Source organism: Numida meleagris, chromosome 1 (genome assembly GCF_002078875.1).
Source record: "Numida meleagris isolate 19003 breed g44 Domestic line chromosome 1, NumMel1.0, whole genome shotgun sequence".
In the NCBI taxonomy this organism is placed as follows: Eukaryota; Metazoa; Chordata; class Aves; order Galliformes; family Numididae; genus Numida; species Numida meleagris.
In genome coordinates, this window is record NC_034409.1 from 143,937,981 (window position 1) to 143,950,630 (window position 12,650).

At 37.7% G+C, this 12,650-nt stretch overlaps 1 protein-coding gene across 3 annotated transcripts in view; it reads left to right on the forward strand.

Annotated features, from left to right (window-relative positions):
• The window catches only part of ABCC4 (ATP binding cassette subfamily C member 4), a 223,477-nt gene that overhangs the window by 161,968 nt on the left and 48,859 nt on the right, over window positions 1–12,650 (forward strand). For all 3 annotated transcript variants that reach the window (XM_021416661.1, XM_021416672.1, XM_021416653.1), the window contains one exon: window positions 12,485–12,635. In XM_021416661.1, the coding sequence (XP_021272336.1) occupies window positions 12,485–12,635 (151 nt within the window). The remainder of the gene's footprint in view (window positions 1–12,484; window positions 12,636–12,650) is intronic.

The window sequence follows — 12,650 nt, forward strand, 5'->3', positions numbered from 1 at the left end:
TTGTGAGAAAGTATTAGAAATCCAATCTGTTCAACAGTATTTTATGCACATTAGCCCAGATAGTCCTAAGTAGCTGGTAGTGTGGATACTGCATTTCTGAGAGCTCATCAAAGGTTTCTTTTCAGTACCTGAGTCTCACTTTGATTTGAGGTAGATCTATAGAGGCTGAACATCTTTGATATTCGGTGTTCATTGATGCAGGATGAGTGCACAAGTTGATATGCTGTTAACTGGAAATTGTATCTATAAACAGAATATATATAGGACGCTGAAGTATTTTTTTGACTTCTGCTTTTCTGTTCATTATAATGATAAGTTTTAAAGAGTTGTTCTTTCTTCTTGTACTTTCTTACCCTTTCTTCAGTAATCTCATTACCTTTTAACAAAGATGATTTTTTGCTTCAGTTTCTAGTGAATTTAAGTAACTTCATGCAGTGACGCCTTAATTTTGATTTCTTCCCATGTTGAATTAAGGGGAAAAAATCATGATTTGTTTTGGGTTTGGAGAACACTGTGAACATGTGAACTATCTGCAGCTGCCCTTGGAAAAGGGCAATGATTTATTGAGGAAAACTGAATTGCAAAACCTTTTTCCTCCCCAAAATCAACAGCTTGACTGCATTTAAATAACTGACTTTTCATATCCTTTCATCACGCACAAAGACCTAATCCTGAGACTACTTGAGCCACCAATGTAGGCTGTGGCTGAGACCACCACTGAATGTGCCATTCCCTTCTCACCACACACAAAACACATTGACTGCAGCTTTATGAAGTGAAAATGCTGAAGAAAAGGAAAATGTGAAGGAGGTGTCCACAGTCATTTCTTTTTTTTATTAAAAAAAAAAAAGGAAAGAAAAGAAAAAAAAAAAGCTGCTGCATCTGGATATTAGGAACAAAAAGTGCCTCAGACTGGAATAATAGCTTGGGTCACTTGGTTTCATATGTGCAAAAGAGTGGAACTGCCGTTACTTGTTTCGGTACCACTGACCCTTGCATTTTATTGTGTGAAGATTTATTGTGTCAGGGAAAGTGTGTAAAAGGAATTCCAGTATCTTTTAGTTTAACAATGACTTTGTTATTTTGTGATTCCTGTGAGAGGCGGGGGGTTTTTTTGTTTGTTTTTTTTTTTTTCTTTCAGTTTAGTTAGGTTTTGTATGTATGCATGTGAGATGGTTTCAGTAGATGCTAGTGCTCATTAAAGAATAGTTCTTTGTGTATTTGCGTGTGCATTTGTAAAATATCATCACTAAATATGTTGTGATTAAAAAAAAAGTGATTGAATCTGTGTTAAATGTCAACAAGTTCTTTATAGAGTGGTACGCAGAGCAGTCCTGTATCTTGGGGACACCTTTGGGTTTCCCTTCTGCTGAATCCTAATAGTTTTGTATGATGATTTCATCCCAACACTCTGCGTGGTGAGGTTTAAATAGTAAATAAGGGGTTTTACTTGTTTACTACTGAAATCTCACTGAACTTTCTCTGTTGAACTAAAATTCTGAGATGCATGCTACAGTGCATCTGCTAGTACATAACAAAAGGCCGATTAAAACTAAAAGGAAAATAATAGGGCTGTTTATTTTTTTTTCATTGGTTACTTTTGAACTCTAATTTCAGAGAAGATTGAAATTAACACTGCAGAAAGCTGGCTTTAATTTCTTGTATAGTCTCTTGATACTTGTATATACTTTCAATTTTGCATTTATTCCTTTGAATTCAAGTGAAATTATATGTTACAGTGTTAGAAACAAAAAAAACCAAGTCATTGTTATCCCTCCCCCTTTAAGGGGTGGGGGAGAAGAACGAGACTTGGCTTGAACTGGTGTCTCCAATACCAACATGCAAGAGCTGGGAGTTTAGCACAGCCACTTGTCTAAATAATGCAGTCCTTTATTGACCTTTTGTTCCTTGGTTGCTGAATGCCTTGATTGTTAAATCCCAGTAGCCAATTAGTCTTCTTGATTGTGACCAGCGGTGGAGATAATCTATGCCAAAGCGATGGATGGTCTTTACTTTGGGCCTATCATCATATTCCTTTGAATTTAAAGATGAGTCTCTTACATCACATGAACTGCATAGGTACTGTCATTGATTGTATGTGTATAGGTGGATTCCTACTTATACGGACCTCAGTTTTCTAGGGAAAGCTAAAGATTTGTTCTCACTAGTGCAGCCCTATGTAATCAATCCCAATCCCTTTTCTCACTTCATTTTTTTCCTATTTGCATTGATGTGTAGAATTTTTAGAAAAATCAGTGTGTGTGTATCATTCTCTATGTGTTAGTGTCAAGGCAACAGATATCATTGCAGTAACAAAACTAATTGGTGTGGGAACGTAATGTAACTTTGAAAATATTTTAGGGTTTATATTTATTTAGTATTGACTGTACTAATACAGTTTGAAGATGCAAACCTGTGTTTAACATAGGAAAAAGAATAAAATAATATTGAAAATGTTGTTTCACTACCTTTTTGTCATCTTGCTTCCTTGTGTGTCCTTTGCTTTTTAAACTAAACTCTTTTGTTTTTAGTCCTTATACTTAATTTGCAGGTATTTTGTTGCTGGACCGTTCCTTCCATTTTTTTCAATGAAATATGGAATACTGACGTTCTTAATGTAGTACTTCTCAGAAAAATAAAGCTGGTTTTCACTTAGTGGAATTATATCTTCAGTATTTATTCAGCTAGAGTGTACATGTCTTGTAAGATGCAGTCTTCATTTCCCCCAAATTTTCAGCACGTTGTGGCTTAGTGATAGACAAAAGTGTTCTTGCAGTTTTTTGGTATGTGTGACTGAAACCAGTGAATATAAAATTTTGATCATTTTTAAATCGGCTCTTCTCCATTTACCTTCTCTATGTTTTTAATGGGTTTTCTCTCATTTACGTTTTCAGCTACTAGAAAGCAGAACAGCTATGTGGAAGTCCACAAACGTGCTCCTGTTCTGTGTAATCTGGAAGCTTGCCTCCTTTTGCTTAAAGTGAAATTTGTTAAAGTTTTATAGAGATTCTGTTCATCTGGGGCTCTTTGTATCTGTTAGAAGGTTTTTTCTTGTCTGATTTTCTTACTCTGAAATTCAGACAGTGAAGAAGTACTCTGATTTATATATTTTTAACTTTTTTTCTCCATGAGTTACTTCTGCTTTTGGTGCCCAAGTGAGAATTATTATTATTATTTATACTTTTTTATCTGTTTTTTTTTTTTAAAACATTATTGTATGCTTTCACATCCATAGCTCAAACGTTGTTTTTGAAGACTTTCAAAGATCATTAACATTTCTAACACTTCATAGTAGCTAGAAATCTTTTAATTCTGCTGTCAGTCATAGAGTGTAACAATCCTGTTCAGAATGGTGATAAGTACAAATCTTCTAGATTGCCTTAAACTACTGATATGCTATAGATAGGACATGTGCTTACAAACAAAGTAGGATTTTACTGTTCGGCAAAAGGACTGGAGATTTTACTTTTGATTCAAGGGAGTAGGGGAAACTTTGAGGTTGTTTGAATTACTAAGCTGTATAACTGGTGTGTGTGTTAAATCATGATGCGTATTTATGCCCAAAACAAACATGTGAGACAAGGAATTATCTCTAGCAAAAAAGGACTGCATCTCATAAAAATGTGCTGCCAGGATTATGTGTAAATCTCATGCAGAACATGAGAACTTTTTTTGTGCTTTTCATGAGATCTGATGCTGTGATCTGGCTGTGGGGAACTCTACATCTGATTTGAAAATTGCAGATGAGTTCCTTCTTCGAGACACACTGGCTGCAGTGTGGGCAGCAAAAGATGAGTTCAGTGGGGAACTGAATGTCAAATATTTGTCTTACATTACCTAATAGCTTTCTATCGTTTACAATTTTTTATTAATTTGGGTTGCACTCTTGAAATTGTAAGAATCTGTGTGCCAGTATAACGTTTTTCAAGGGCTTGACTATGGCTATTCCCACACTGTGGAAGAATAGTGTTAGTGGTTGCATTTTCTTCCGCAGTTGTTTCCCTCAGTCTTCATCTCCTGTTTTTTTTCACATTGGGTTTTGAAATCTGCCTAATGTTTAAACAAGCAGAGCTCTTGTTATGAAAGTCACTCATTTCATGCTAAAATAAAGGTGTTAGATCTTCCTTTCTGAAACAGAGAATTTGCTGGATTTTGTGTCCAGTTTATGAAGTTGTCCATCCATCAGTTAAAAATAACATAAGAAAAAGAACTTTCTATCTTACTGATAGAAGTCTGAATTTGGGGGCTCAGACCTAGTATCAGTTATTTGCTGTGGTGTGCTGATGATTTGTTATAAGTAAAAGGCCTTCCTGATGGTCTTGGAGTGTAAAAGTAACAAATTTTGAACAGACACGCACTTACCACAGTAAATAATGTTTATCCTCTGCTAAGGAAGTTTCTTTTTGCTTGCTTACATGCACCAGCAGAGAATGACTGAACTTAGTGAAACATGGTGATGGTGTTCAAGGCCTGTGCGGATGAATTAAAGTACAGGTGCTCAATGTGTCAGACCACTGTTATGTGTCCTAGAGCTGAGGGACTGCAGAGCAGCGGGTATTTCTGAAGAATTATGAGTCAAGAGTTTGAGTGGAAAACTAGTGTTTTATATGAGAGTAGCAAAGCTCTAGAGAATTTGGGAAAAAAACCCTAAGACAGGCTAAAATGCATTTTTTGCATATCTGCTAGGAAAGAAGGTAACCAGAAAAGTTACTACCAGAAGGTAGTTTATTTCTTAGGATAGCTGGTACTGTAATAGTTACTATTTTTCATAGTTTTGACTTAACTAGGGCAGAGAGGCCACAGTGAAACGTGCAGAAATGAAAGTACTTAATTCCACCTAAAAGTAAATAGATAAATACTGTATTTTAAATTGTAAGAACAAACAGCAAATTGTTTATAAGCTTGTAACTGATGTGAGGCTGAAGAGCTGTGTTACTGAAGAACTCACATTCTTCATAACAGAAGAGCCCATAGTTCAAATGTTGCACAAAGCTTTTAAAGTTGCTGACATTGAATTGAATTGACTTTTAGCCAAGCGTTAGACTCGACTGAGCAGAAAAGGTCACAAAGTTGAAAATTAGGTATTCGTGGGGAGGGTAGGGGCCTGCTCTGGCATTAGGGGCAAGAGGCCTAGGGCAGAGAAGTCCATATAGCTAGCTTGTACTGGAGGTGTCAAAGTGCCTATCATTTCCTTTTTTTTTTTTTAGTATCCATTTGTTTGCAGCATTTTGTATTGACATATGAGATCTGCCTCCTGCAATCTATTATTCTGAAAGCAGTAAGATATTTGCTTTTTATTTTGCTCTCTATGTATGTGTCCCTTCTGTGGAAAAAAGGCAAGTATTATCACCTAAGGAAAAATCCCTTTTAGAAGGATTGTAAGCAGAATAAGACCGATGAGTACTGGTCAGGCGGTCTCTGCCGATAAAGAACTAAACATATGAGCGAAGAATGAAATAGAAAGTATGCCATTTGTAGTAGTACTAAAGAAAAAAGTACTCTCTGCTGAATTAAACATTTTGATTTTGTCAGGGTCTGTGCTCAGTAGAACTGTGTTGGACTAATGTAACTGGGCAGGAGTCTTGGAAATGGATTCTGAGAAGTAGTTGAGGATCAGAGGTTGCCCCTCCATTCTTTAATTTCCTTTTTTTAAAAAAAGACCCATTTGGTGGCAGGGATTGATAGAGGAGTTATGAAGATGCCCTGGGAACCCTGAAGCAAGTGGAAGAGCCAACAAAGTAATCACATTTGCTGGTGTTACTGCGGAAGCACGGGTTGTTAGACTCCCTGTTTTACATCCAGATCACAAAATCCGTAATGTAATAGGATGGAAAGGGATGTTTTCCACTACCAGAGGAGAAACTCTGAGAGGCTGCCTGGTGCCAGTCATTTTTCAGTACTGTTTCAGGCAGATTCTGGCATGAGAAGCTGAGAAAATAAAGCATGTGTATATGCATGTTCTCCACTCTCTCTGGTTATTGCTCTTTCTTCAGAGTACCGTGTACAATTGTGCTTGACATCCGAGGTGTTTCGGAGAAAGATTCATCATATTTGTTGTGGGCTCTTTAGTTTATGGGAGTAGTTTTTGTGTGTGTACTTTGTTTCCTTGGGAAAAGAACAGAGTAAGTATGGTCAGGGACTGGGGACACTTAAGGAAGAAAAAACAAACCTAGCACTGTTGGACAAGAGAATGTATTACCTTTTGGTTAGTAAGAGTGGAGAAATCTTTTTTATAAAGAGATCAGAGTAATGCTAACTAACTCCCTATTAATTTCAAGAAGAGGAACTGTCTTACAAATCCTCATTTCAAAGCCATGCTTTGCTTGCCCGTATCACTTGAGAATTTCTTTATGAAGAAGTGCTTGGTAGGCATGAAGTGCAAAAGCAGCAAAGCATTTCAGAAAATCAGGTTAGAGGTTCTAATCTGGAGTTTCTACTGCTCATAAATAGAAAAACAGCTTGTGCACATTCACAAAACTACATGTTTGCTCTATCCTTCTTGCTAAACAGGTCAGTATAGGAGACAGCGGCTTCTACGTATAGTGGATATGAACAGGAACTGCATGTAGAGATGTATAGAGACTGTGGCTTTGGCTCTGGTAAAAGCTTGTGTTTTCATGGAAAATCTGCATTAGCAATAAGTTATTGCCGTGGCCAAAGGACCCTGACAACTACTCACATAAGTGAGGGTAATTTATTGTTATAAGGAAAATGACCTCTATATGATGTAGTAATTTCATGCAAAGCTTTAACGTACAAGTATTTTGTATGTCTGATTGAATCAGAAGGTCTAGAGCTTGATTGTGCATCTGTTTCCAAAACAGCAGTATCTGGAAGTCTCAGGCAGTGTATGAACTGTGATTTTTGAGAGTTGCTGCTGGAGCTGAGACCTGCATAAAAAATTGGCACAGAGTGCCAGAGAGCCTATTTTACCCTTTCTTGTGGGTTAAAGAGATGAGTGATAATAGGATGCTAGTATAATACAACAAAATGACAGTGGTGCCAGTGTATTGAAGAAAACACGCTTTTATTATAAGGTCACTTGTTAAAGAACAATTGGACAAAACTCATCATGATCTGAAATATTAAGGCTTCTCGCTTGATGGCAAAATGCATACCATGGAAAATTAATGAGCACATTGGTGGCACAGAAGACATTTGCCCCAGGAAGCTAAGTATATGCTTGTTCGCTCAAAAGAACAATGATCTAGAAAGCCTGTCTCATAGCGACCAGAAAAAACAGAAGGTACTGGCATTAAAGATGTGATTGTTAGTTTCAGATACATTTCCATGCTATATCTGACAGGCATGTTCAGACCTCTTGCAGTGACGTGGATTTAGTCACATAAATTCATTGTCTTATTGCTCATAGCAAGATTCTGAGAAGAGAGCATCTTGTGCAAGATGTGAACTTGCTGTTTTTAAAGCTTTTGGAGCTAACAGTATTTGGTTCTTACTTTTTTCTTTCAACCACTTCATCTGAAATTAATTTCTTGCCCAACTATGCCTTTTTCCCCATTTCAGTGCTTTATTTGTCTTATCTGTCTTTATATTCCTGAATTTTCTTGTGGATGTGCATTTTCCTAAACCTAAATTAACACTGACTGAGGGCTGTCATTCCTGTTGAGGATTTCTGTCATTGATTGTTTCAGAAAAGAACTCTGTCTGAGATATCTTTCAAATGATTACAAGAGAAAAGAATGTTGTACATAGGTCTTTCTTTCTCTCAGAAGACAAATCTTTTGCTGATGGTTTGGTGCAAGCAATAATGTAAACAATCATATTTCTTATTTTCATATGTCTCCTCACCAGTGAAGCTCTGTTTCTGGCATTCCAGCACATCCAGTCGTGTGTACAACTGGTCTTTAGCAGAGCTGCGTGTCAGTTGGGCCAGACAATCTGGTTTGAGAAAGCATATTAGGAAAAAAAATATAGGAAAAGGAAAAAGTCAGAAGTGGATTAGGGATTGATTGTGCGTGCAGTTACTCGTCAGAGCCAATGAGGAAATAATTTTAATCAGGGAAGGGGAGGAGAAGGAAGAAAGATGAAGCCAAGCATGTATGAACAGAGTAGAATTTTGTAGTTTCTTGGCCTGTCTTTGCTTCAGACAGCTGAGCCTGACTGAGAGTGCCCTACGTTAATGCAGTTAAAGTTGTGGACTTGAAATCCAGAATATGCACGGCTGCTCTTATTACATTAGTATGGCTTTGTATCCATGGGCTGATAAAATCCCTGGAAGTGCGTTTTGGTGTTGAAGGAGGAATGTTTTGACTTCTGTTCAAATATTGGTAAAACCGTTGCTGAGTCCCTGCAGTTCTTGGGATTTACGGCAGATTCAGTCACCAAAATGTACGTATCTTCTTGTTGGGCCATAGGTGCTTACAGAGCTGCAGGCAGTGGACACCTAGTCACTGCAATTAGAAGGCTCTAGAGAAACGCTCAACTGCTGAGTCAGTAGGTATCCACTTAAATGTTAGCTCTGTCTCTTTCTAAGCTCAAGCAAATGGGACAGGAGCTATCTCTTGGGTTCCACTTGCCCATTAGAGATCCTACATGCACGCCAGCTGCATGTGCAGAATGATATGGTTCCTGTGGTAGTAGGTAGGCCCAATACTATTCATAGCTGTCAAACCCATGCTGATAAAAGCATTGCATGTTACTCTACTTAGTTACACAGTCATGCAACTGCGTGATACCCCTTAACTGTATGTTTTACAAATATGCTGAAATAAATTGTAAACTGCATTTAAAAAAGCAAGTAACAAAAAACTTGTACTTAAATGAGGAGAAAAAGGACTGTAAGAAGAGGGTACCTACCACTAGAGCCAAGGTGCCAGCAGACCTGAGAGATTCTAAACATCTCTGCTTGAACACTGATTGCCTTTCTCAAAGTGCGTGAGGCGGGCATGAAGTATTGAGCTCAGGGTACAACTAATACGGAGTGGCAGTGGTCAGTGGGTAGAAGGGGGGACATACTTTTGAGGCATCTTAAACTCTCAAAATTTTACTTCTACATTTTAATGAATGTTTTCAAACAGATTAGAACTTGTCATAAGGTTTCTAACGTTATATAAACGGTGTCATTTCTGCAATAAAGGGAAAGGCTTTAGCTTGTGATTTGTTACTCCCATGTTTTTTCAGATTTTAATGGCTCTTTTCTCACTGTTTCTGTATGTCACTTTAAATGCTTTTGTTATGTGATTAGAGTACAGAAAAACCTTGTTCTACATCAAAACCTTTCTGAGACAGAAACTCCAAGATATCACTCCCAGTACCTGTAAGAATTATGAATATGTAGATCATCAGAAGATGAAGGGAAGGCACGTGTTTTGCACATGAATGTGCTGATCTGAGTATTCAGTTCCCTAGAGGCTTTTAGGAGACTATGCTTGCTCTAGGGAGGACTGCAGTAGGATGAGATTTCTTGAGGAAAAATCAGCTGCAGTGAATAGTGTGACTAATCAGAGCATGAGGGAAGCACTTCAGGGTACTTGCAAGCAATGGGATGACCCCAACGGAAACAGCACTTGATTTGTCTATATTCTATATTTTCTACATTCTGTATTTCTAAGGATAGAGTATGCGGTCTAAGGACAGGTCTGTGAGTGGATGATTCTTCTTTCTCCAGGGAAACTGAAACAAATTTGAATGTGGACACTGAACAATATGGCTCAATTTGTAAGCAAATTAATTTGATCTTGCCTGGCATCCTGGTCTTTTGAGTCCTGGTAGCCTCTGCATCTGTTGTCTCTTGTGTAAGATGGTCTTCTTTTCAGTACTGTGCAGATAGTTACAAAATGTAATTAATCAGCTCCGTTTTTTTTTTTTAATTTGGCTGTTGTTTTCTGTACAGCTTTACAAAGGACTTCAAAATGCTGAAATTAAGAAATATGATAAAATTTGCTGATTTTTATGGGCTGTATTTCTTTTGTGTAATGTAGTTTTCTATTGTGCTTAACTTTTTGATGCTATTTTCAACCGTAAGCTGATTCTACTAGACAAGGCCTAGATACCCAGTCCTGCCAAATGATTGCCTAGGTCACTGCTCCTCTCTAGAGGAGAGAGCAGTCTGACTGCTCGTGTTATTATTATCAGCAGCCTGCTGATTATCCTAGGTCCTTCTGCTTGCATGCTGTGCATCTACTAGAAGTTCAGGCAGCCTTCAGCCGAAGGGGTTGGTTATCTGTTGTGAAACTCAGGAACTAGAGCTCTTGCCTTACCTCACACAGTAACTGCTTGATTACAGTGTGCAAGTAGTTGTGTCTGGCTTTCAGACTTCTTCATTAGGAGTTAATTTATATGCAAGTTTGGTTTTCCAAAAAAACAACACACATGACTGATCCACCCTATCATAAATTTTTATAATGATAAGGTGGTGCAGGCTCATCTAAAATTCCTTCCGAAGGCGGTGCCAGATTCTTACTTTAGTCATCCTAACCATCTTTTCCTTCCCTGTATTTTCATTGTAGCAAGGCTTTGTTTACATGAGCTGGATCCTAACAGATCCTACTCCCACCCCCACCAGCACTTTGCGATGTATTGTAGATTATTATCACTAAAACTTCAGTTTTCTGGGGTTTTTTTCCAATTGTTTTATTTTTTTTTAAGAAATGTTTCATTTTCTTTGTGATTCTTTTCTTTGAAGCAGCTTTCCTCGATGTTTCACTTTGTTTGCAGCTCATAGTATGAAGAGACAGAATTACTTCACAGGCTTCTTTCTTGTCACTGCCTAGGAATCATGCAGTTTATCTTATAGCCCAGCAAAGCTGATACAGGGAGATGGGGAAGGCGGGAGAGGTATCAAGCAGGTTTGGGAATGAATTGTCTGAGGGAAGGAACTGACTTCAATCTCTATTTACCACTGAGGATGGAGTTGAGGGAGGCTTCAGAAATTGAGTACCATGTGGTTGGCTGATGGCTCAGCAAAGACAAGGAATATTGGGGAAGCAGTGATCTAGGCAAGAGAAAATTTGAATGTCAGGAGTCTTTATTTCCCTTCTTCTCATCCCTTCTTCACAACAAGAACTAAATATGCCTGTGGGATTGTAAAGAATGCTGGAGAAGTAGAACATGTCAGGAAGGAGTGACGGCATCACTGGTGAGGAGTCAGGGTGCTTTGTTTTGTTTTGTGCTGACGTAACCATTTGTGTAATTGATCCAAGTGAAATGCCATGCACTCTCGTTGCCACTCTACCTCCCCATGATGAAATCTAGGTAAAATGTTTGCAATCTACTCTCTGTATCTAGAAGGTCAAACAACATGATGCCATTAATAACTTCACCCACAGATGAGCAGTGGAGTAGTAATACAGCTTTCTTCAGCGCTCCTATCCCATTCTTATCCGATAGCTGTTTTCCTTAATAGGTTTATGAGACCATGTAACGTGCTTTCAGGATCTCTGAGATTCAAGGCTTTTGTGCTGATAAACCTTCCATCATGAGCTAAGATCTTGCCTAAAGCCTGAGACTGAATTGTGCTGACTCATGCAGTCGTAATGCATAACATCTGTGGGTTTACTGTTTGGTCAGGCGAAAACAAAGTAAAGTCAGAGAAGCCACAAGAAAGCACAAATGTAGGGGAAAAGGTTGTGTTCAATTTTGGTTGTATGGTGTGGGGAGGCTACAAGAAGCATAACAGGAAATTCACTGTTTCATTGGCAATTCCACTGGAAGTATTTGAAAACCTAGGTAGATATCTGCTATCCAGCCTGAGCTGTCTGTGGCTTAATTTTTTCTGACTTCATGCATAAATAAAGGGACAGAGGCCTTTTAGCTGCAAGACATACGTCCTCAAGATCCAATGGTCACTAACGCATTTTTGCTGGAATCTACCTGTGCATAGTATGTGATGATGAGAGTGTCTTCTTCATAGTCTTTAGAGACAGTTTGGAAAATATTGCCACCTCTAGGAAATTTTTAAGTAAATATAATACAGCAATTTGGTGTTGAGTTAGAATTTCTGTTGCCAGATTTTTTTTACAAGTGGACTGCAAGTTACAAGTCTTTGTTGAAAGTCAGTCTTCCAATTGTTGAGTTTTTTTAAGTGAAAGTCTTTCTTTGAACAGTCTGTCTTTTCACCTGGAGTGAAAAAATGTAACTGATTCACTGCATGCATTGGATTCATCAAAGATTAGTTGTCTATTTCATTATTAATTTATTATTTTGTGACAGCAGTCAAAGAACAGCCCATGAAGTAAGATGGTAGTGTTCAGTCGATTAATTTTATAAGGATGTTTCTTAAAGAACAAATAATACATAAGAAAACCATGAACTGCACAATTAGTCAATTTAGGTATTACTGTAAAGTCTTCAAGCTCCTTTAAAAATAAATGTAGTTCATATGTTACACAATGCATCCGCTCTAAAATTTGGTAGTTATGTTTAAATATTTAAGTGTCTCAATTGTGTTAAACAGTTTTTATACTTGTTCTAAATTAAATTCTTCTGGCAAATAATTTCTTATTTTGTTTCTATTGTGTTGCAGACTCTTCTACAGATTTTTGGTGTGGTAGCTGTGGCTGTGGCAGTGATTCCTTGGATACTCATTCCCTTAATTCCGCTATTTATTCTTTTCATTTTTCTTCGGCGATATTTCTTAGACACTTCAAGAGATATTAAACGTCTAGAATCCACAAGTATGTAGCTTGGCG